The following is a 24,934-nucleotide window of genomic DNA, read 5'->3' as shown; positions in this document are numbered from 1 at the left end:
CATGTGGGCGCCATGCTTCCTTCTTGAGGTATCGTCCTTTCTCTCCTCCCCTCCCCCCCTCTGTCTCCCGGGTGAAAACCCCGACTTTGTTGGGGCAGCGGCGGCGCTGGTAGCGTCGTTACCTTCTTGAAGGCGCCGCCTTGGGATCGATGGGGCGGTGGGTGTGGCTTGGTGGTGGCGGCGGTAGTATGGCTCGGGGGTTCGTCGTGGTTCCTTGTGTACCTTGGTGAGCTCCTAGTCCTCTGCAACTTCTTCATCAACGATTAGAATCGTGGCTTCGGTTCGGCGTGAGTAGTTCCATGGCGGGCAGCAAGGCGTCTCAAGGTGAGCTCGGTGCAATGTGTTGCTCGTCTCTTTCGTTGTTAGCGTGTATATAGCGTGTATATCATATGTAACATGTGTATGTAACCCTAACCCTAATTGGCCTTTGAGCCCTATATAAATACCCAGGAACCCCACGTCATTACGTGCGAGGCTTCCCCCAAATCTCCCTCTCTCACGTTTCTACATGGTATCAGACTAAATACGATCTAAAACCCTAGCCGCCGCTCGCGCCTCCCAACTCCGCTCTGATGTCGCGCGCCGCCCACCTTGTTGCGATCTCTGGCGCGATCGTTCCAGCCGGCGGCGTTCCTCCCGCCGGTCTCCCACGCCAACTCGGCCCGGCCGTCCTCTCCTTCGAGGCCGCCAACTACACCAAGTGGGCTATCTACATGCGTGCGTCGCTCGGCCGGTCCGGTCTTCTTGGTCATATCGACGGCACCATCGCCGCCGCCGCTACTGACCCCGCCTGGACCTCCGACGACTACACCGTCCTCAACACCCTGCACGCCGCCATCGACGAGGACGTCGCGGACATGGTGCTCGCCAGCAACCAGACAGCGCGTCAACTCTGGCTCGCCATCCTCGAGCTGTTCTCCGCCAACAAAGCCAGTAAGGCGATCTACCTCGACAACGATTTTCGTCAACTTGTGCAGGGGGACATGTCGATCACCGCATACTGCCGCCGGCAGAAGCAGCTCTCCGACGCCCTCGCCGACAACGACTCCCCGGTGAACAACCGGGCACTCGTCCTCAACACGCTGTGTGGCCTCGGTCCACGGTTCTCCTCCGCCGCCACGATCATCTCCATGACCGAGCCACTGCCGACGCTCCTCCGCGTCCGCAGCATGCTCCTTATGGAGGAGATGTAGCAGGCCAACGCTGCTGTCAACGCCGCCTCGACTGCCCTCGTCGCCCAGGCCCGAGCTCCTCCTCCTCCAACCTGCACCGGCACTGCCTACCGTGGTGACTCCTCCACCTTTGGCAAGCCCAAGCCGGCCTACAAGCCCAAGACGAAGACTGACGGACGCAATGGTGGTGGCCCCTCCCGCGCCGCTGCTCCCGCACCCACTGGCCCGTGGGTGTGCTTCTCCCCTGGCGGATCGCAGTGGCGCGCACCGTCCGGCCCGGGCGTCCTCGGCCCTCGCCCCCAAGCGGCCTACACCACCACGAGCGCCCCCCTGTACCAGGCTGCCGCGTCTCCGTCTGCCTCGACGTCGTGGGACAACTCCGCCCTCATCGCTGCCCTCAACAGCCTCATGCAGCAGGGTGGTTGGGTCATGGACTCTGGAGCGTCCTCGCACATGACCAATGATGATGGTAACATCTCCTTCACAGCACCTCTCTCGTCTCCACACTTTGTCACCGTTGGCAATGGCCCTCTGGTCACACTAGTTTTCATACTCCCTGTGGTCACACGTATAAACTCAACCATGTCTTACTTGTTCCGCACTTAATTCACAATCTTCTTTCTATTCGCAAATTCACACGTGATAACAATTGCTCTCTTGAGTTTGACGCCTTTGGTTTCTCTGTGAAGGACCTGAAGACTCGTCGCGTGATTCTTCGTTGCAATAGCGACTGAGATCTCTACACCTTTCCCGGCACACCACGTCGGACGCCTCCCACCGCCATGCTTGCCACCACCTCCGCTGAGTTATGGCACCAACGCCTTGGCCACCCAGGACAAGATGCTATGTCGACTCTTCAGCGTTTATCTTTCATCCAATGTAATAAAGCTCGCCGTACATCCGTGTGTCATGCTTGTCAGCTCGGGAAACATGTACGGCTGCCATTTAGCTCGTCAGTATCAGCGACTAGCGCAATCTTTGATTTGCTCCATTGTGATTTGTGGACATCACCTATTATAAGTATTTCTGGCTTTCGATACTACCTTTTCATCGTTGATGACTTCTCCCACTTTTATTGGTCTTTTCCCTTACGCCAGAAATCATGTGTCTCGTGCATACTCGCCACCTTTTTCTCCTATGCTCGCACACAGTTTGGCGCCACCATACGATCATTGCAAGCAGATAATGGCACTGAGTTTGTTAACTCCGCCGTTGAGCCACGCATGGTACGGCCTTGCGCCTATCGTGCCCCTACACCTCTCAACAAAATGGCAAAGCTGAGAGGGCCATCCGCACCCTCAATGACACCATGCACACCCTCCTGTTCCACGCCCATCTTCCACCCACCCTCTGGGCTGAAGCTCTTTCCACTGCCACCTATTTGATCAATCGGAGGCCGTGCAAAGCCATCATGTCGCGTGTGCCATATGAACGTCTCCATGGTCGTCCTCCTCCTTACGACACACTCCGCGTCTTTGGCTGTCTTTGTTACCCCAACATTGCCTCAACCGCCAAACAAAAACTTAGCCACATATCAGTTCCTTGTGTGTTTCTTGGCTATCCATCAAACCATCGCGGGTATCGTTGTCTCAATCCCTCGACCGGCAAAATACTAATCTCTCGTCATGTTATTTTCGATGAGACTGTCTTTCCCTTTCAGCTCTTGGAACAGCAAGGGGTTTCCCCTCCTCGGCGCTTGGACTTCCTCTTCGCGACCCCACCAGCGGCCACACCGTCGACACCGGCCGCAGCCTCGGCTCGCGTCCCGGCCACCCGCGGACGGCCGGCCACTGCCTCTCCGTCACGTGCCTCGGTTGCTGCACCTACGGCTCCTCGCCAGGCTGCCGCGGCATAGAGCCAGGCTGCCGTGGCATCAAGCCAGCCTGTCGCGGCTCCCAACCAGGCTGTCGTGCCTCCTTCCTCTGCCACGGAACCAGACGCTGCTGCTGTTGGAGATATGCCCAAGAGGCAATAATAAAAGTGGTTATTATATATCTTTATGTTTATGATAAATGTTTATATATCATGCTATAATTGTATTAACCGAAACATTGATACATGTGTGATATGTAAACAACAAAGAGTCCCTAGTATGCCTCTTAACTAGCTTGTTGATTAATGGATGATTAGTTTCATAATCATGAACATTGGATGTTATTAATAACAAGGTTATATCATTGTATGAATGATGTAATGGACACACCCAATTAAGCGTAGCATAAGATCTCGTCATTAAGTTATTTGCTATAAGCTTTCGATACATAGTTACCTAGTCCTTATGACCATGAGATCGTGTAAATCACTTATACCGGAAAGGTACTTTGACTACACCAAACGCCACTGCGTAAATGGGTGGTTATAAAGGTGGGATTAAGTATCCGGAAAGTATGAGTTGAGGCATATGGATCAACAGTGGGATTTGTCCATCCCGATGATGGATAGATATACTCTGGGCCCTCTCGGTGGAATGTCGTCTAATGTCTTGCAAGCATATGAATAAGTTCATAAGAGACCACATACCACGGTACGAGTAAAGAGTACTTGTCAGGAGACGAGGTTGAACAAGGTATAGAGTGATACCGATGATCAAACCTCGGACAAGTAAAATATCGCGTGACAAAGGGAATTGGTATCGTATGTGAATGGTTCATTCGATCACTAAAGTCATCGTTGAATATGTGGGAGCCATTATGGATCTCCAGATCCCGCTATTGGTTATTGGTCGGAGTGAGTACTCAACCATGTCAGCATAGTTCGCGAACCGTAGGGTGACACACTTAAAGTTGGATGTTGAAATGGTAGAACTTGAATATGGAATGGAGTTCGAATATTTGTTCGGAGTCCCGGATGAGATCCCGGACATCACGAGGAGTTCCGGAATGGTCCGGAGAATAAGATTCATATATAGGATGTCATTTTATGTGAATTAAAATGACGCGGAAGGTTCTATGGAAGGTTCTAGAAGGTTCTAGAAAAGTCCGGAAGAAACCACCAAGGAAGGTGGAGTCCACATGGAACTCCACCTCCATGGCCGGCCAACCCTAGTGGGGGTGGAGTCCCAAGTGGACTCCCCCTTAGGGGGCCGGCCACCCCCCCATATGGGAGGTGGAACTCCTAGCTTGGCTAGGTTTCCCCACCATATGGAAGGTTTTTGGTTCGGGTCTTATTCGAAGACTTGGAGACCAACACTTGGAGTTCCACCTATATAATGAGGGGCCAAGGGGAGGGGGCCGGCCACCCCAAGACCACAAGGTGGCCGCACCCCTTAGTGGCCGGCGCCCCCCTCTCCCAAACCCTAGCGGCCCTCTCTCCTCCACCACATCCCGCACGCTTAGCGAAGCTCCGCCGGATTTCTCCACCACCACCGACACCACGCCGTCGTGCTGCCGGATTCAAGAGGAGCTACTACTTCCGCTGCCCGCTGGAACGGGAAGTGGACGTCGTCTTCATCAACAACCGAACGTGTGACCGAGTACGGAGGTGCTGCCCGTTCGTGGCGCCGTGATCAAGATCTTCTACGCGCTTTTGCAAGCGGCAAGTGAACGTCTACCGCAGCAACAAGAGCCTCATCTTGTAGGCTTTGGAATCTCTTCAAGGGTGAGACTCGATAATCCCCTCGTTGCTACCGTCTTCTAGATTGCATCTTGGCTTGGATTTCGTGTTCGCGGTAGGAAAATTTTTGTTTTCTATGCAACGTTATCCTACAGTGGTATCAGAGCCGTGTCTATGCATAGATGGTTGCACGAGTAGAACACAATGGTTTGTGAGCGTTGATGCTTATGTGGTCTTTAGTTTGAGTATTTTGCATCTTTGTGGCATAGTGGGATGAAGCGGCTCGGGCTAACTTTACATGACCGCGTTCATGAGATTTGCTCCACGCTCGACATGCAACTTGTATTGCATAAGTGGCTTTGCGGGTGTCTGTCTCTCCTACTATAGTGAAGATTCAATTTACTCTTCTATTGACAACACTAGTATCACCGTTGTGGTTCATGTTCGTAGGTAGATTAGATCTCTATCGAAAACCCTAAACCACGTAAAATATGCAAACCAAATTAGAGACGTCTGACTTGTTTTTGCAGGGTTTGGTGATGTGATACGGCCATAAAGTGATGATGAATATGTATGAGATGATCATTATTGTATTGTGGCAACCGGCAGGAGCCTTATGGTTGTCTTTAAATTTATGTTGAGTAGTATTTCAAAGTAGTTGTAATAGTTGCTACATGAAGTAAACAATCATGAAGACGGCGCCATTGACCTTGACGCTACACCGACGATGATGGAGATCATGCCCGAAGATGATGGAGATCATGTCCATGCTTTGGAGATGAAGATCAAAGGCGCAAAGACAAAAGGGCCATATCATATCACATATGAACTGCATGTGATGTTAATCCTTTTATGCATCTTATTTTGCTTAGATCGCGACGGTAGCATTATAAGATGATCCCTCACTAAAATCTCAAGATAATAAAGTGTTCATCCTTAGTAGCACCATTGCCAAGACTTGTCGTTTCGAAGCATCTCGTGATGATCGGGTGTGATAGAATCAACAAGTGCATACAACGGGTGCAAGACAGTTTTGCACATGCGGATACTAAGGTGGCCTTGACGAGCCTAGCATGTACAGACATGGTCTCGGAACACGTGATACCGAAAGGTAGAGCATGAATCATATGATTGATATGATGAACACTTTGAATGTTCGCCATTGAAATCACACCTTGTCTCGTGATGATCGGACTTAGGTGTGGTGGATTTGGTTCGTGTGATCACTAAGACAATGCGAGGGATATTGTTTTGAGTGGGAGTTCACCTAGATTTTTAATTATGTTGAATTAAAATTTGAACTCAATTTGTCATAAACTTAGTCTAAACTATTGCAAATATATGTTGTAGATATGGCGTCCCCAATCAATTTTAACCAGTTCCTAGAGAAAGAAAAGCTTAAGAGCAACGGTAGCAACTTCACCGACTGGTTCCGTCATGTGAGGATTTTCCTCGCTGGCGGAAATCTGCAATATGTGCTTGATGCACCGCTAGGTGACCCTCCTGCAGAAACAGAAACCGATGAAGTAAAGAATGTTTACGCAACTCGGAAAACTCGGTACTCTCAAGTTCAGTGTGCCATCCTATGCAGTCTGGAAGTCGATCTTCAAAAACGTTTTGAGCACCACGATCCACATGAGTTGATAAAAGAGTTGAAGACTATTTTTGAAACTCATGCGGCCGTGGAATGCTATGAAGCATCGAAACACTTCTTCAGTTGCATGATGGAAGAAGGTAGCTCCGTTAGTGAGCACATGCTCGTTATGATCGGGCATGCGAAGAAACTCAGTGACTTGGAAATAGTTATTCCTAACAGACTGGGGATTAATCGTATCCTACAATCACTGCCACCTAGTTACAAGAACTTTGTGATGAACTACAATATGCAGAACATGAACAAAGAGTTACCTGAACTCTTCGCCATGCTTAAAGCTGCTGAGATTGAGATCAAGAAAGAGCACCAAGTGTTGATGGTCAACAAGACCACCAGTTTCAAGAAACAGGGCAAGTCCAAAGGAAAATTCAAGAAGGGTGGCAAGAAAGCTGCCACGCCTCCTGTGAAACCTAAGACTGGCCCTAAGCACGATGCTGAGTGCTATTATCGCAAGGAGAAGGGACACCTTTGGAAGCGTAATTGCTCCATGTATTTGGCGGATCTGAAGAGCGGCCTTGTCAAGAAGAAGTACGACGGTCTATATGATATAACTGTTATAGATGTTTATATCACTGGTTCTCGTACTAGTACTGGGTATTTGATCTTTTGGTTCGGTTGCTCATATTTGTAACTCGAAACAGGAACTAAAGAATAAACGAAGACTACTAAAGGATGAAGTGACGATGCGCGTTGGAAATGGATCCAAAGTCGATGTGATCGCTGTCGGCACACTTCCTCTACATCTACCTTCGGGATTAGTTTTAAACCTCAATAATTGTTATTTTGTACCCGCGTTGAGCATGAACATTATATCTGGATCTTGTTTAATGCAAGACGGTTATTCATTCAAGTCTGAGAATAATGGTTGTTCTATTTTTATGAATAATATCTTTTATGGTCGAGCACCTGAAAAGAATGGTTTATTTCTGTTAGATCTCGATAGTAGTGGTACACATATTCATAACATTGATGCTAAGCGAATTAAATTGAATGATAATTCTACTTATATGTGGCACTGTCGTCTTGGTCATATTGGAGTGAAACGCATGAAGAAACTCCATACTGATGGATTACTTGAATCACTTGACTTTGAGTCACTTGATAGATGCGAAGCATGTCTAATGGGAAAAATGACTAAGACTCCATTTTCTGGTATGATGGAGCGAGCTACTGACTTATTGGAAATCATACATACCGATGTGTGCGGACCAATGAGCGTAGCATCGCGCGGTGGTTATCGTTATGTTCTAACCTTCACAGATGATCTGAGTAGATATGGGTATATCTATTTCATGAAACATAAATCCGAAACTTTCGAGAAGTTTAAGGAATTCCAAAGTGAAGTAGAAAATCAACGTAACAAGAAGATCAAATTTCTACGATCTGATCGCGGAGGTGAATATCTGAGTTATGAGTTTGGCATGCATTTAAAGAAATGCGGAATACTTTCACAATTGACACCGCCGGGAACACCACAACGTAACGGTGTGTCCGAACGTCGTAATCGAACTCTCTTAGATATGGTTCGTTCTATGATGTCTCTTACTGATTTGCCGTTATCATTTTGGAGTTATGCATTAGAGACAGCCGCATTCACTTTAAATAGAGCACCATCAAAATCCGTTGAAACGACACCGTATGAATTATGGTTTAATAAGAAACCTAAGCTGTCGTTCTTTAAAGTTTGGGGTTGCGAAGCCTATGTAAAGAAGTTACAACCGGACAAGCTAGAACCCAAAGCGGAGAAATGCATCTTCATAGGATACCCTAAGGAAACTATAGGGTACACTTTCTATCACAAATCCGAAGGCAAAATCTTTGTTGCTAAGAACGGAACCTTTCTTGAGAAAGAATTTCTCACTAAAGAAGTGACTGGAAGAAAAGTAGAACTCGATGAGATTGATGAATCTTCACTGGTTGATCAGAGTAGCACAGTACCGGAAGTTGTTCCTGTGCCGCCTACACCGGCAACAGAGGAAGCTAATGATCATGAAACTTCGAACGAGGAAACTACTGAACCTCGCAGATCGACAAGGGAACGTGCCACTCCTGATTGGTATGATCCTTGTCTAAATGTCATGATTGTGGACAACAATGATGAGGACCCTGCGACGTATGAAGAAGCAATGATGAGCCCAGATTCCAACAAATGGCAAGAAGCCATGAAATCCGAAATGGGATCCATGTATGATAACAAAGTGTGGACTTTGGTAGACTTACCTGATAGCCGAAAGGCTGTCGAGAATAAATGGATCTTCAAGAGAAAAACAGATGCTGATGGTAATATTACTGTCTATAAAGCTCGACTTGTCGCAAAGGGTTTTCGACAAATTCAAGGTGTTGACTACGATGAGACTTTCTCACCTGTAGCAAAGCTAAAATCTGTGAGGATTTTGTTAGCAATAGCTGCATTTTTCGATTATGAGATTTGGCAGATGGATGTCAAAACAGCATTCCTTAATGGAGACATTGAGGAAGAGTTGTATATGGTACAACCCAAAGGTTTTGTCGATCCTAAAAATGCTGACAGAGTATGCAAACTTCAGCGTTCAATCTATGGACTGAAGCAAGCATCAAGAAGTTGGAACCGACGCTTTGATAAGGTGATCAAAGACTTCGGGTTTATACAGTGTCATGGAGAGGCCTGTATTTACAAGAAAGTGAGTGGGAGCTCTGTAGCATTCCTGATATTATATGTAGATGACATATTACTGATCGGGAATGATATAGAACTATTAAGCAGTGTTAAAGGTTATTTGAATAATAGTTTTTCAATGAAAGACCTTGGTGAAGCATCGTATATATTAGGCATCAAGATTTATAGAGATAGATCAAGACGCCTAATAGGGCTATCACAGAGTACATACCTGGACAAGATTCTAAAGAAGTTTAGAATGGACGAAAGTAAGAAAGGGTTCTTACCTATGTTACCAGGCAAGGTCTTGAGTAAGACTCAAGGACCGGCTACGGCAGAAGAAAGAGAAAGGATGAGTCAGATCCCTTATGCCTCGGCAGTAGGCTCTATCATGTATGCCATGCTATGTACTAGACCAGATATAGCACATGTTGTCAGTTTGACTAGCAGATATCAAAGTGATCCAGGAATGGAACACTGGACAGCGGTCAAGAATATCCTGAAGTACTTGAAAAGAACCAAGGATATGTTTCTTTGTTATGGAGGTGACCAAGAGCTCGTTGTAACCAGTTACACCGATGCAAGTTGGAACACTGATCCTGATGACTCTAAGTCACAGTCTGGGTACGTGTTTATATTGAATGGTGCTGCAGTAAGCTGGGCAAGCTCAAAGCAGTGCACGGTGGTGAAGTCTTCAACAGAATTGGAGTACATAGCGGCTTCAGAGGCTTCATCAGAAGCGGTATGGATGAAGAGGTTCATTGTAGAGCTCGGTGTGGTTCCTAGTGCATTGGACCCATTAGTCATCTACTGTGATAACATGGGTGCCATCGCCAATGCACAAGAGCCAAGGTCACACAAGAGGCTGAAGCATATCAAGCTGCGTTACCACTCGATTCACGAGTACATCGAAGATGGAGAAGTAAAGATTTGCAAAGTACACACTGATCTGAATGTAGCAGATCCGTTAACTAAAGCTCTCCCTAGAGCAAAGCATGACCAACACCAGAATGCCATGGGTGTTAGGTACATTACAATGTAATCTAGATTATTGACTCTAGTGCAAGTGGGAGACTGTTGGAGATATGCCCAAGAGGCAATAATAAAAGTGGTTATTATATATCTTTATGTTTATGATAAATGTTTGTATACCATGCTATAATTGTATTAACCGAAACATTGATACATGTGTGATATGTAAACAACAAAGAGTCCCTAGTATGCCTCTTAACTAGCTTGTTGATTAATGGATGATTAGTTTCATAATCATGAACATTGGATGTTATTAATAACAAGGTTATATCATTGTATGAATGATGTAATGGACACACCCAATTAAGCGTAGCATAAGATCTCGTCATTAAGTTATTTGCTATAAGCTTTCGATACATAGTTACCTAGTCCTTATGACCATGAGATCATGTAAATCACTTATACCGGAAAGGTACTTTGATTACACCAAACGCCACTGCGTAAATGGGTGGTTATAAAGGTGGGATTAAGTATCCGGAAAGTATGAGTTGAGGCATATGGATCAACAATGGGATTTGTCCATCCCGATGACGGATAGATATACTCTGGGCCCTCTCGGTGGAATGTCGTCTAATGTCTTGCAAGCATATGAATAAGTTCATAAGAGACCACATACCACGGTACGAGTAAAGAGTACTTGTCAGGAGACGAGGTTGAACAAGGTATAGAGTGATACCGATGATCAAACCTCGGACAAGTAAAATATCGCGTGACAAAGGGAATTGGTGTCGTATATGAATGGTTCATTCGATCACTAAAGTCATCGTTGAATATGTGGGAGCCATTATGGATCTCCAGATCCCGCTATTGGTTATTGGTCGGAGTGAGTACTCAACCATGTCCGCATAGTTCGCGAACCGTAGGGTGACACACTTAAAGTTGGATGTTGAAATGGTAGAACTTGAATATGGAATGGAGTTCGAATATTTGTTCGGAGTCCCGGATGAGATCCCGGACATCACGAGGAGTTCCGGAATGGTCCGGAGAATAAGATTCATATATAGGATGTCATTTTATGTGAATTAAAATGACGCGGAAGGTTCTATGGAAGGTTCTAGAAGGTTCTAGAAAAGTCCGGAAGAAACCACCAAGGAAGGTGGAGTCCCATGGCCGGCCAACCCTAGTGGGGGTGGAGTCCCAAGTGGACTCCCCCTTAGGGGGGCGGCCACCCCCCCATATGGGAGGTGGAACTCCCACCTCTAGTGGGAGTCCTAGCTTGGGTAGGTTTCCCCACCATATGGAAGGTTTTTGGTTCGGGTCTTATTCGAAGACTTGGAGACCAACACTTGGGGTTCCACCTATATAATGAGGGGCCAAGGGGAGGGGGCCGGCCACCCCAAGACCACAAGGTGGCCGCACCCCTTAGTGACCGGCGCCCCCCTCTCCCAAACCCTAGCGGCCCTCTCTCCTCCACCACATCCCGCACGCTTAGCGAAGCTCCGCCGGATTTCTCCACCACCACCGACACCACGCCGTTGTACTGCCGGATTCAAGAGGAGCTACTACTTCCGCTGCCCGCTGGAACGGGAGGTGGACGTCGTCTTCATCAACAACCGAATGTGTGACCGAGTACGGAGGTGCTGCCCGTTCGTGGCGCCGTGATCAAGATCTTCTACGCGCTTTTGCAAGCGGCAAGTGAACGTCTACCGCAGCAACAAGAGCCTCATCTTGTAGGCTTTGGAATCTCTTCAAGGGTGAGACTCGATAATCCCCTCGTTGCTACCGTCTTCTAGATTGCATCTTGGCTTGGATTTCGTGTTCGCGGTAGGAAATTTTTTGTTTCTATGCAACGTTATCCTACAGCTGCGTCACCCAGTGCCACCGACGCTGCCTCGACACCGCCCGCCTCCGCGCATGACACGGTCTGGCAGGGTGCTGCGATGCCCTGATCGGCTGAACCTCTCCGCCGTCACTACATCCGCGTCTCCGGTTCCAACCACTTTTCGTCAGGCTCTCAAGGATCCTCTCTGGCGTGCTGCTATGGCGGACGAACACCAGGCTCTTCTCGACAACAACACCTGGTCTCTCGTTCCTCGCCCTCCTCATGCAAATGTGGTCACCGGTAAATGGATCTTTCGGCACAAATTTCACTCGGATGGAACTCTTGCTCGACACAAAGCTCGCTGGGTGGTTCGTGGATACTCTCAGCGTCCAGGCATCGACTACGATGAGACATTCAGTCCTGTTGTCAAGCCTGCCACCATTCGTCTCGTCCTCACCATTGCCATCTCCAGTTCTTGGCCCATCCGTCAGCTAGATGTCAAGAATGCCTTTCTCAATGGCAACCTGGATGAAGTGATCTACTGTCAGCAACCACCAGGATTTGTTGATGCTTCTTGTCCTGACTATGTATGTCGCCTTCACAAGTCTCTCTACGGATTGAAGCAGGCTCCTCGTGCATGGTACCAACACTTTGCCACTTACCTCGCCACATTGGGTTTCCATGCATCTGTCACGGACACATCCTTGTTTGTTCTCCGCTCTGGAGACCACACAGCCTACTTACTCCTCTATGTGGATGACATCATTGTCAAGGCCTCATCCACTGAGTTTCTGCAGCAGCTTCTTCATCGGCTGCACAGTGAGTTTGCTATGACTGACCTTGGCGATCTTCACTTCTTTCTTGGGATTGGTGTTACTCGATCCGCGACTGGGTTATTCCTCTCACAGCGCCAGTATGCCCTGGATGTTCTTCAGCGTGCTGGCATGGCTGAGTGCCACTCTGCAGCTACTCCGATTGATACTCAAGCGAAGCTTTCTGACACCGAGGGTGAGCTCCTGTCTGACGCTACTGAGTATCGAAGTCTGGCTGGTGCACTTCAGTATCTCACCCTTACCCGCCCTGACATTTCCTATGTTGTGCAGCAGATCTGTCTTCACATGCATGCTCCTCGTGCACCACATCTCGCTCTTGTCAAGCGGGTTCTTCGGTATGTCCGTGGCACTTTGGAGTATGGTCTGGCTCTTCATGCTTCTTCATCCACCACATTGACAGCTTATTCTGATGCGGATTGGGCTGGCTGTCCAGACACTCGCCGCTCGACATCTGGGTATTGTGTCTATTACGGCGACAGTCTCATCTCCTGGTCGTCTAAACGACAGACCACTGTCTCACGTTCGAGTGCGGAAGCTGAGTGTCGTGCTGTCGCTCATGCTGTTGCGGAACGCTGTTGGCTGCGGCAACTTCTGCAGGAACTCCATCGTCCTCTTCACTCCGCGACACTTGTCTACTGTGACAATGTGTCCGCCATCTACATGTCGTCCAATCCTGTGCAACACCGGCGCACGAAGCATATTGAGATTGACATTCACTTCGTTCGTGAGCGAGTCTCCCTTGGTGAAGTTCGGGTTCTACATGTTCCCTCCTCACTTCAGTTTGCTGATGTAATGACCAAGGGCTTGCCGACTCAGATCTTCCTCGACTTCCGATCCAGTCTTTGCGTTCGGAAACCTCCCGCTGCGACTGCGGGGGTGTTAGCGTGTATATAGCGTGTATATCCTATGTAACATGTGTATGTAACCCTAACCCTAATTGGCCTTTGAGCCCTATATAAATACCCAGGAACCCCACGTCATTACGTGCGAGGCTTCCCCCAAATCTCCCTCTCTCACGTTTCTACATTCGTGTCCATTTGACATTCAGGTTGCTGGACAGTTCTCTGCTCAGGGTGAGCTTTTCCAATGATGGCGGTGCGGCGCCCTTCGAGTCGGGCAAGGGGCAGCGATCCCTCTCCGGTCATGGAAGAGAACGCTTAGGCGATGGCTTGCTTCTCCTGGTGCAGGCAAGGACGACCACTCTTGAGGACGCTTCTTCTTCGAGACCTCCCTTCGACGCCCCCCTGTGCTTCGCTCTTGTTTGAAGGGCATCGAGGACTCCAGCTGTTTTTCTTATTTTTCTCCGTTGTTTGCTGTTGTCTGTGTTGCTTGTAAGCTGATCCTCTATATCTTGTAACAAACCTAGCCGTATGGGCTTTATTAATTTAACGAATGAAGCTCGGTAATCATATGGGTACGTGAGCACGCATCCGCGAAGTGACACGTGTTTAACGGCATTAGTCTGCCCCGTGAGGTTAATAGTTTATTAAAAAAAAGCAAAGCTCCACCCCACTTTGTTTCCTTCGTGTCTATCCTCACCACCGTCATATACATGGGATTCCCCTGCACATCCTAGCAAAGAAATTGGGAGTGCGGCCATCAGGATCGAGTCAAGCCCTCGTCCTCAGTGGTCGGCTTGGCGCGTTTCGGCATGGGGCCGCAGGGGCGGAACAGGGTGCCGTCGCGCCGGAGGTAGACTGCGGCGGCACCCTGATAACTTTTCCATCCCAAAATTTTCTTGTGGATTTTTCCGAACTATGTAAGGTAGGGCTTATTTGAGACAATGAATTTGGCACAGTTTATAAGAGTGTTATAATTGATTTGCACCTTACTGTCTAAGGAACGTCGTAAGCTACGGGAAATAAAAAAATTTAGACATCTTGCATTGTCATCACGTATTGGTACTATCGTATTTTTTGCCGTACGCTCTGTGAACTCATCCTCCTTTCATACTAGATGGGCATGCGAGCTTCGCCTCGCCGCCTGCAATATGTTTTGGTACCTTGTCTCCAATACGTTTCGACATTGTCGTAGAAAGGATCATGAATCTATTAGTTTTTAGATAGGTATGATCACTTTGGTTTATAAACAGAGATTTACTGCACGGCATTAACTTAAACTTCCAGAGTATTTACTTGCTTAGCATGCAGCTTTCCTTCCCTGGACCTTATCGGAGGAAGCTCCAAGCATAAGCTGAGGTATTAACTGCCATTAGGCTGGAAGCATACTTAGGATCCTTCAAAGGCTGAAGTATAAACCACCATGTTGGATTAATCATTCATTTCTCGGATTAGAAGTAGAAGTTCTAAAATATTCAATAAGACAGGGATCTAAGGTCGGTTGTTTATCGTGCAACCAGCAGCACGGCTGTGAATCGTAGAGCATTTTTCCCCTTCAGGTTTTAGTAATGCGTGGAATAAAAGTGCTATCAACTCAAATTGCCGATCAGAAGCAACCAGAATAGTAGGAAATACTAAATTTTATGCTAAATAAACATTAAACAATTAGTCTCAACTAAAATAGTCTTTTCCATGTCAAAACACGTAGAATGAATTATGTTTTTAACCCAAGACTACAAAAAAAAATACACAGGACATCGTCCCTTTTCTTCTTTCCTGCTATTATGGTGATTAATAATAATAAAATGTGCCTAAAATTGAAACATGGGACATTATCCCCTTCTTTCAGATAACAAACCTCACTCTCTAATGAATGAAGAATTAAGCAACTATATGTACATCAACCGCCACTTGCAGTTCCTGCGATACTACAAAAACAAAACTCCCTACATAATGGAGCTCTATGCTTTGCACTCGTGAATAAATTCTAAGACCTATTAAACCAGCTCCAGATAAATAAAAACTAATTCATGTTTTCCCTTCCCAAAACAATGATCACGGGAACACTGCATTCATGCTCCAACATCAAATAGCGTCCTTTCCATAGACAGGCAAGACGAACGAATGAATCACAAACAAAACTTAAGTGGTCATTCGATGGAGACAACATACATTGTACACCTCGCACCGGAGAATGCATGGTATAGACTTATATTCATAATCTGGGTAGATTGTTAGCACCAATCTTGGTTGAAATAAATGTGGCCGTCGAGGCGGTGATAAAAGACCACCAGGTCTCTCCCCAACCAAGTCGTCATTGAGAACTGAAGCTGCACCTGAGGAATAAAATGTTAAATCCTCCAATGAAAATGTAAAGGTGTAACTATATGGGGCTGTATACATGCCTCAAAGGCTGATTGTTAACTTTTTATTTACTTGATCTTTCAAATAAGAAATATACTATAACCAGAAACTCGAGGGAATATAAAAAGTAAAGTACAGTTATGTATTGGGATGTACAGAAAACATAGCAAACTTTCAGCACAAAAACCCAGGATACAACAAAAGAAACATGCAACTCTGACATTTTTCTAGACAAATAACAACTAACCATGTTGACATGAAATTCCTATATCTTATTATGAAAATAGTTATATGCCTACAAATATTCTACCTAAATCACACCCACAAGTTATAAAACAGAGAAGATAAATTATCTTTGGCGGTACAAAGAATAAAAGTATTCGTTGCGCCTCTAGATAATGGAAGAGAGAACTCTGATCACTCCATCTAAACATGCACACTATCCAACTACATTTTTTTGTTATGTTTCTAATGATGTTAGATATACAAATTGCTTAGCTGCAAATAAAAAGCATGGAAGTGATTGGGCAAAAGCTTGAAAATGAGTATGCAAGAAAAAAAAACAATGTATTGTACAAAAAGAACAACTATTGGTAGGCATCAATGGATATGTTTAGCTTCAAATCTACTGATACCACCATCTACATAATATTTTAATGATCAAGAAAGATCAAACGACCTCATATGTTATGTATAAGTGAATGGTCACAAAAGTTTCTTGTTTACAAAATTATGCTAAATACAATTTAAGGCTTTTGCGGGCAATGTAACTATTTTCTCAATAAGTAATAAAGTATGTGAGAACAATAACCAAGAACACTGTATGCATGAATATTCTGGTAAATTTAGCTTAAAATGCAACTATTTAATCCCAGAGCATCCTTGGTAAATCCTTCCACAGAGACTCTATTGCCGTCTTCATCACCCAATGCTAACATTATATAAAGAGTGGATTTTACTGTACCCAGTACTCCTCAATAAGGATTAGGAGTAACGCTTAAATCTGGACCTCCATTCGTGAGGGTACTTTAGTCTTATAACTTTAAAATAATTAATCTAATTATAGTGATTATCGATTCGCAAAAAACTGAAAGAACTCCTGATCACGATCGTGATTATCGATTCGCAAAAAGCAATAGGGGCGCAAACACCGCCCCTTCAATCCGATCGATGGTGGGCACCGCCACGGCGTCCCCTATTGTATTTTTTTTTTGAAACGGGGGCAAAAGCTTTGCCCCAATCTATTGATTAAGAAGGAGTTTTACATGAAAGATACATGTTTGGGACCGAAAAAAGAAACGAAAGCCTACTCTCTCGGCATGATTTGTCCCATTCTCTTGGCGCCCGCAATGATCCAAAGGCGCGCTTCCCTCTTAACCCTATCTAGCATTACATGCAACGGAGCGCTCTTATTATGAAAGACCCTAGCATTACGCTCGTTCCAGATTTCCCACGTGACAAGAAGGGTGATGGAGGCCATGGCCTTGCGGTTTCTTGCTTGGTCTCCCGCCATATTATCCCACCACTCGGCGTCCCCTATTGTTGTGTTGTCAGCTCGTCACTACTCGTGCCTAGCAAAAATGATGAAGAACCGCTCCATCGTCTGCGTTAACCGCTGTTACTGCACACACAGTGGTACATACTACATCTCCATCGTCGGTGTTTCCTTTCTCCTCCACGGTCCTCTGTATAAGGGCTCCGCCTAGCATAATTATTGCCAATTAGCAGGGTGCTGCTCTGATATACGCGAAGATGATTCCATGCCAAAGTTGCAGGCTCCACACGATCTGGAGTCCCTGCATATCATAACGAAGATAAAAACTTGGTTGCAGTTTTAATCGACATATTACCCTTGTACCCCTCAATTTGTAGTACTCCGCCAAATTTTGAGATGGCACTCCATCTTACTTATACAATTTGCTATCATCCATCAGATTGACATAAACGAACGACCCATATCTATTTCAAGGTACCGTAAAAGAGCTCTACATAAAAGCACATATACGAAACAAAATGAGGTATTATATAACGACAGATCACCCTTGGTAAATCACACAGCAGAAACTCCAGGCCAGTCATCATCAGCCAATGCTGACATACTATAAAAGCACATAGAAAACAAAATCCATGCTGCATTTGCTTTGAAGCATAAAACATGAAAATATCAAATAGAACATGATCATCTTGTAAGTTTTCTTCTGTTTCATCAACTGAAAGGTGAAGTACATAAACAATCAATAGTACTCTATGGAGGAATATATGTACTTATTTGTAGGATAAAAATAGCACTCGACAGATGCTTGTGTTAAAAATACGTTATAATATAACAATAGCATGACGAAATGCAAAACTCTCTCTATCATACAAAAGAACTGATATTTTCTGATTTTAATGCGGTTCCAGTAAATCCTCATATGTCATAGAAATTGTGAAATATGGGGTATCAACTATCAGTGACAAAAACAGGGAAAATGGGAAGTCTATGGCGAATTGGATGTCTAAACTGTTAGTGAATATTAAGATAGTCCGAATACCTGTATCCGTGACACAATATGACCAACTACTTATTCTTTTTGGTTTAGACCTTAAGAATATTTTGATTGCAGGCAACCAAGTAACTTATGAATGCACAAAGAGCATATGAAGCAATTGGCCAGATTGTTCCTACAATATTATTGTCAAAATTACTTTAGATATCTATGATGGTAAATGAAATTATGGAGTGAACAAAATTATGCCTTCTTTTTATGAGAATGTTCTCTTCTGCTACTGGTTTGAACAAACACAGAAAGAGGCAGTGGTAAATCATTAAATGAACCTCCAACAGTAATATACATGACTTATATCTCGCACAAGTCACTCCCAAATCACCACGTTTGGCACTTCTGTGTATCTATGATGGTAAATGAAATTATGGAGTGGAATCTACTACTGGTTTGAACTAACACGGAAAGAGGCGATGCTTAATCATTAGCTGAAGCTCCAACACTGTAATATACATGAATTATATCTCGCACAAGCCACTCCCAAATCACCATGCATGTTTGTCACTTAGGTGTATTTTGGCAAGTTTATCTTATTTGTGCCCATCAGGATACTCTGCTCTCAGTAGGCCCCTAAGATTATAATCTTCTCCCAAGCTATATGACTAACATAGATACAAAACATAAAGAGAATGACTCAGAGGATGGAGGCAACCTGGAGAGGGCCGAGGAGAAGGGCAAGCGGTAACTTTTTTTCCGAAGCGGTCGAAGTGAGAGGAGACTGATGCATGGGGCCAGCAGCATGCCAGAGCCAGTTACATCGACCATAAAAATGCAGTCCAGCGTAAAAAAAAAATGAATCCATCAATGGCACACAGACGGCCTCGATCGCTTCTTTCCCAAGATCTTACGGTAAACCCACGAGCTGGAGGAGCGCTCTCCAGCGTGGGTCAGCAACAGGCTTATTTAAGAGTATCTCCAACGCGACGACCAATCCCGCGCCCGCGCGTTTAGATGAGTCGAAATGGACAAAAGCGCGGTCCGGTGCGCGGACCCATCCCAAAATCGATGGCCGTGGCGTTCGGAACGACCCAAACCCGGCCCAAATCTGGGACGAGTTTGCGTGGCCGCGGACGCCGATGGCTGGCCGCGCGCGTCCGCCCCTTGTCCGCCCTGGCCCGCGTGTCATGGACATAACAAATATTTTTCATTAAAAGTACCCATTACATTTTTTAGCCTACTTCCCGCATAGCTCCAGTTACTGCAGGGCGGCGCGTTCCACAGCGGTGCGCGCCTCCAGGCGGACGCGGCCGGCGGCCTGGGCCTCGTGGTTCCCGTTCCGCTGGCGCATGCGCTCTTGTTGGCCGCGCTCCGCCGACGCAGCAGCCTCCCGGGCGCCCCGCTCGGGCGAGGGCATCTGGATGAGGTGGCGGGCTGCTCGCATAGCGAGCAGCTCGTTCTTCTGCCCGAGGAGGTCGCCTAATCGGCGGCGATCGGCCCGACAGGTCGCCTCGTGCTCCTTCGTCACGCGCGTGAGGTCGGCGAGACGCTCCTCGATGGCGGCGTTGATGTTGGCCAGCGCGAGGTCCTCCTCGTTCAGGGGCTCCTCCTCCGCGGCGGCCGCCCCCTCCTCCGCGGCCTCGTACCAGCCGTCCGCGGTCTCGTGCCAGCCGTCCGCGGCCGCCTCCACCATCTCCGTGTCCCCTTCCTTCTTCGCCGCCGCCTCGGCAGCGACGCGGAGCGCGTCATCGTCGGCGACCCACCGCGCGTCCGCGCGCTCCTCCTCCTCCGTCCGCGGGAACCTGGCCCGAGCGGCGAGGGAGAGCTTGGCCCACGTGGCCTGCAGGGTGCGCGGCATGGCGCCGGGGAAGGTGGAGGGGGAGAGGACGGCGGAGAGGGTATGAAGCGGTCTCTGGCCGCGGCCGTCTTTTATAGCCGGCGGCCTGGCGGGAAACTTGGGCGCGAGCGCGCGCCAAAGGGCTTTTCGCGCGCACGGGAACATTGGTGCGCGCGGGAACTTTCCCGCGCGTTCCACCGTCCACCATTGCTGTCCCGTCGAGGCATGCCATGGCGCAGCGCCGCGCAAGGAAGACGAACCACGTGGCGTCTGTTTAGGTCGCCGCGTTGGACGCAACGTGCAACCCAAACGGACACGCGGACGCAGACCGCTATCCGCGTGTCAGCTCGGCCACTCAAACGGCCCAAAACGAACGGCCCAGCGCGTCCGTTTGGGTCGCGCGGTTGGAGATGCCCTAATACACATGGGAGGACGCGGCATGAAACCTCATTGTCCCATGGCAGCAGGACAGGCTCACAAGGTGCACGGGGTAACATAATTTTGTATTTTCTTAATTTATTCATCCATCCGGTAATATAAAATAGTGTATTTAAATCAAGATCCGTAATAGAAATAATTAAGACACTTCATAACACTAGATAGAACATGACGAACTTTCTTTAGGTCAAACCATTCAATTTATAAGTACAAAACTGAGTGTAGTATAAACTGCAAAACCGATTCGTAGAAAGTCCCTACATAACCAATTGGATTGTCCCTAGAACCACAATCTCCAATGTATCTTTGTCTCCTACTAGGAAGGTTGACGCGGCGTCACGCCGCGTCTGTTGCATTTAAAGATTTGCATCAGGAAAAATTACTGGGAAATATATACAAACGGAAAATTAATGGTCAGTGAGGTACGGGAGTGCTGCTAAGAAATTACCACCGAAGAATTATGCAATGTTGGGAAATTAGCGGTGAATAATTACCGGCGAAAAATTACTGCTGAGGTTTAATGTTTTTGTCAAAAAATTATCATCGAAGCGTGCCGAGTATTGCTGGAAAAATACCGTCAAAAACTTACAAACCGTTGTAGAGTTACTGCTGGAATTTCCATCGAGTAATTCCTGTTGGAGTTACAGATTTTCATCGGAATTTTTTTTGACAAAATAATTCAAATGGGAAATTATTGTACATTGCGAGGTAAGCTGATGAGAATTACCGTTGAAAAATTAAATGTTCTTGAAAAATTACCGTTAAATAACTACAGGTGGAAAATATTGTTAGGGATAACTACATTCGGGTAATTATTGTAACAAATTAGTGGGGTGTCGCGAGGTGATCGATTCTCCCCCCAACAGATCGAGCGATGGCCTGGCCTCCTCTGCTGCCCGTCGACCCCCTCTTCACACGCAGCTCGCTTGGAGTTCACGGCCTGCAGCACTCGACGAAGAGCGCTTGACGGTGGGCGGGCTCCCGAAGTCGAAGAAGACGGCCGCCATGGCCTCCCCCTCGAGCGTCCGCCATGCCCCCCACATCGAGCGTTCGCTCGCCGGTAGCGATGGACGGTGGGCGGGCTGCCGGAGTCGCAGTAGACGGCCGCGCGTCACCGTCCGTCCTCCACCGCTCGACGGATCTGGGGCGGCAGGGAAGATGTGGTTGGGGAGGAGACGAGGTCGTGCTTCCGTGCGCGTGCGGGATGGGGTTGGGGAAGATGGGGTTGGGGATATCCGGCCTTGGTACGTATCCTGTTGTGCTACGACTCGGAGCAGATGAATTGCTGGGCCACGCGTGCACATGTTGTTAGGCGGGGCAAAAGGGGATCGATTCGACGTGTTTCAGCCAACTAGAAAAGGACACGTCCCTAACAATAACAAAAAAAGGCACAAACGGACGTTTAGTGGCTGTTAGTCCATCCAACGGTGATGGCATGCATTCAACGGTGACGAATGCATGCACACGTACCCACCTGATCACCAAATCCACTCTCATTAATTTAAAGCTGGGCACTTTGTGCCTTCTGTTTAAAAAATAGCATGATCTGAACAGATAAAAAAGACATTTATGTAACTAATATACAAACATGATTAAGAAAGTTGATAAGCCCAAAAAAAATCAGGTAAAAATCTCATCTTTAACTGCATGGCTACACTATTGAGCTGAATAGAACTTGTTTCCCTCACACACAAAATCTGAATAGAACTTGCAGCAACTATTCTCTTTGAAATTTTTTCTCACCATAAGTATCAATAAAAGGAGAAAGTGCATGATCTTCATGTATTAGACATTGTAAATGCAGATAAACTAGATTTATGGTGAGCAGGTACATACTCACTCCATCCGAAGTTTTAAATGTGTAATCTACGTGCAGCTTTGGTTGCACGGGTCAAAGGTTCAGGATAAGGAAAGCTCGTCTCGGATGGTCGGAAGGCTAAGAGCACCGCACCTGGAGCTCTGGGCAAGTGAAGCTTAGTTATCTAGGTGCTCTCAGTCTGTTAGGGCTTGGCTGAACCTACCGCTTGCTACTTCTGTTGTTCCTAGTTTACTAGCCTATTCTTCCTTTAGCTAAGTTGTATGTGGCATCATGTATCGAACCTTATTAATTAACCTACACTAAAAAACAAGCCTATTGTCTCTGTCCGTAAGAGACTTTTGTCCCGACCAGTTAACCGGGAAGGGCGGGACAAAAGGGTACCTTTTATTTCGGGCGGCTTACCAGCCGGGACATAAAGTTCGGCACATGGCCGCCTGATGTCTACGCACACTTCTATTCCTGTAAACAGTGTTGGGCCTCCAAGAGCAGAAGTTTGTAGAACAGCAGCAAGTTTCCCTTAAGTGAATCTCCCAAGGTTTATCGAACTCAGGGAGGTAGAGGTCAAAGATATCCCTCTCAAGCAACCCTGCAATTAAGATACAACAAGTCTCTTGTGTCCCCAACACACCTAATACACTTGTTAGATGTATAGGTGCACCAGTTCGGCGAAGAGATAGTGAAATACAAGTAATATGGATGATTGTGAGTGGTAATAACAATCTGAAATAAATATGGAAGCAAGTAAACATGTAACAGAACTTGTTGGAAACGGTGTTTCAATTCTTAGAAATAAGGCATAGGGATCATACTTTCACTAGTGGACACTCTCAACAATGATCACATAACTGAATAAATAGATGCTACTTTCTCACACTCTCTTGTTGGATAACAAACACCATTCGTTGTGTAGGGCTACAAAAGCACACCTCAAGCCGGAGTAAACAAGCTCCACAACATCCGGAGTTCATATTAAAGTAACCTCTAGAGTGCATAATAGACCGTTGCAATTTAGACCGAGTACTAACATAACATACACACTGTCAACAATAGCTATGAAAGGGGGAATAGATCACATCAATACTATCATAGTAATAGTTAACTTCATAATCTACAAGAGATTACAATCATAACCTACGCCAAGTACTACATGATGCACACACTGTCAACATTACATCATGGAGGAGGAATAGACTACTTTAATAACATCACTAGAGTAGCACATAGATTATTAGTGATACAAAGCTCATGATCACATAAAGATCACACCATGGGAGAGAGAGATGAACCACATAGCTACCGGTAGAGCCCTCGGCCTCGGGGGAGCAGTACTCCCTCCTCATCATAGGAGACAGCAATGGCGATGAAGATGGCGGTGGTGTCGATGGAGATGACTCCGGGGGCAATTCCCCGTGCCGGCAGGGTGCCGGAACAGAGACTTCTGTCCCCCGAAACGGAGTTTCACGATGGCGGCGGCGCCCCTGGAGTCTTTCTGGAGTTTCGTCGATTTGTGTAGGGTTTTCACGTCACGAGAGATTATATAGGCGAAGAGGCGGCGCAAAGGGGTGCCTGGGGGCTCACACCACACCTGGGCGCGCCCCCCCTCTAGGCCGCGCCGCCCTGTGGTATGGGGCCCCTGGGCCTCCTCTCCGTCTCCCCTTCGGTGTTCTGGTCCTTCTCGGTGAAATAAGATGTTTGGCTTTTGTTTCGTCGAATTCCGAGAATATTGCCCGAACAGCCTTTCTAGAACCAAAAACAGCAGAAAACTGGAACTGACACTTCGGCATCTTGTTAATAGGTTAGTTCCGGAAAATGCATAAAATCATTATAAAGTGTGAGCAAAACATGTAGGTATTGTCATAAAACTAGCATGGAACATAAGAAATTATAGATACGTTTGAGACGTATCAAGCATCCCCAAGCTTAGTTCCTACTCGCCCTCGAGTAGGTAAACCATAACAAGGATAATTTCTGAAGTGACATGCTACTATCATAATCTTGATCAATACTATTGTAAAGCATATGAGATGAATGAAGTGATTCGAAGCAATGGTAAAGACAATGACTAAACAACTGAACCATATAGCAAAGACTTTTCATGAATAGTATTTTCAAGACAAGCATCAATAAAACTTGCATAGGAGTTAACTCATAAAGCAATAAATTCTTAATAGAAAGTTTTGAAGTAATACAAAGGAAGGTATAAGTTTCAGCAGTTGCTTTCAACTTCAACATGTATATCTCATGGATGTATATCTCATGGATGATTGTCAACATAAAGTAATATGATGAATGCAAATAAGCAAGTATGTAGGAATCAATGCACACGGTTGACACAAGTGTTTGCTTCTAAGATAGAAAGAAGTAGGTAAATTGACTCAACATAAAGTAAAAGAAAGGCCATTCGCAGAGGGAAGCATGGATTGCTATTTTTGTGCTAGAGCTTTTATTTGAAAAACATAGAAACAATTTTTTCAACGGTAGTAATAATTCATATGTGTTATGCATAAGACATCC

General features: G+C 46.4%; 1 protein-coding gene across 1 annotated transcript; it reads left to right on the top strand.

The window, feature by feature from the left end:
* The first annotated feature begins 572 nt into the window (after positions 1-572).
* LOC139833504 (uncharacterized) lies at positions 573-1,193 on the top strand. Its single transcript, XM_071823800.1, has one exon. It carries the CDS (start codon positions 573-575, stop codon positions 1,191-1,193), a length of 621 nt encoding a protein of 206 aa, XP_071679901.1.
* The last annotated feature ends 23,741 nt before the right edge of the window (positions 1,194-24,934 follow it).

This window comes from Lolium perenne, chromosome 7, assembly GCF_019359855.2.
Source record: "Lolium perenne isolate Kyuss_39 chromosome 7, Kyuss_2.0, whole genome shotgun sequence".
NCBI classification, from domain to species: domain Eukaryota; kingdom Viridiplantae; phylum Streptophyta; class Magnoliopsida; order Poales; family Poaceae; genus Lolium; species Lolium perenne.
This window is presented reverse-complemented; position numbering and strand designations above follow the sequence as displayed.

Coding starts and splice junctions, on each gene's coding strand:
- LOC139833504 (XM_071823800.1), top strand. CDS start 573: ATGTCGCGCGCCGCCCACCTTGTTGCGATCTCTGGCGCGATCGTTCCA.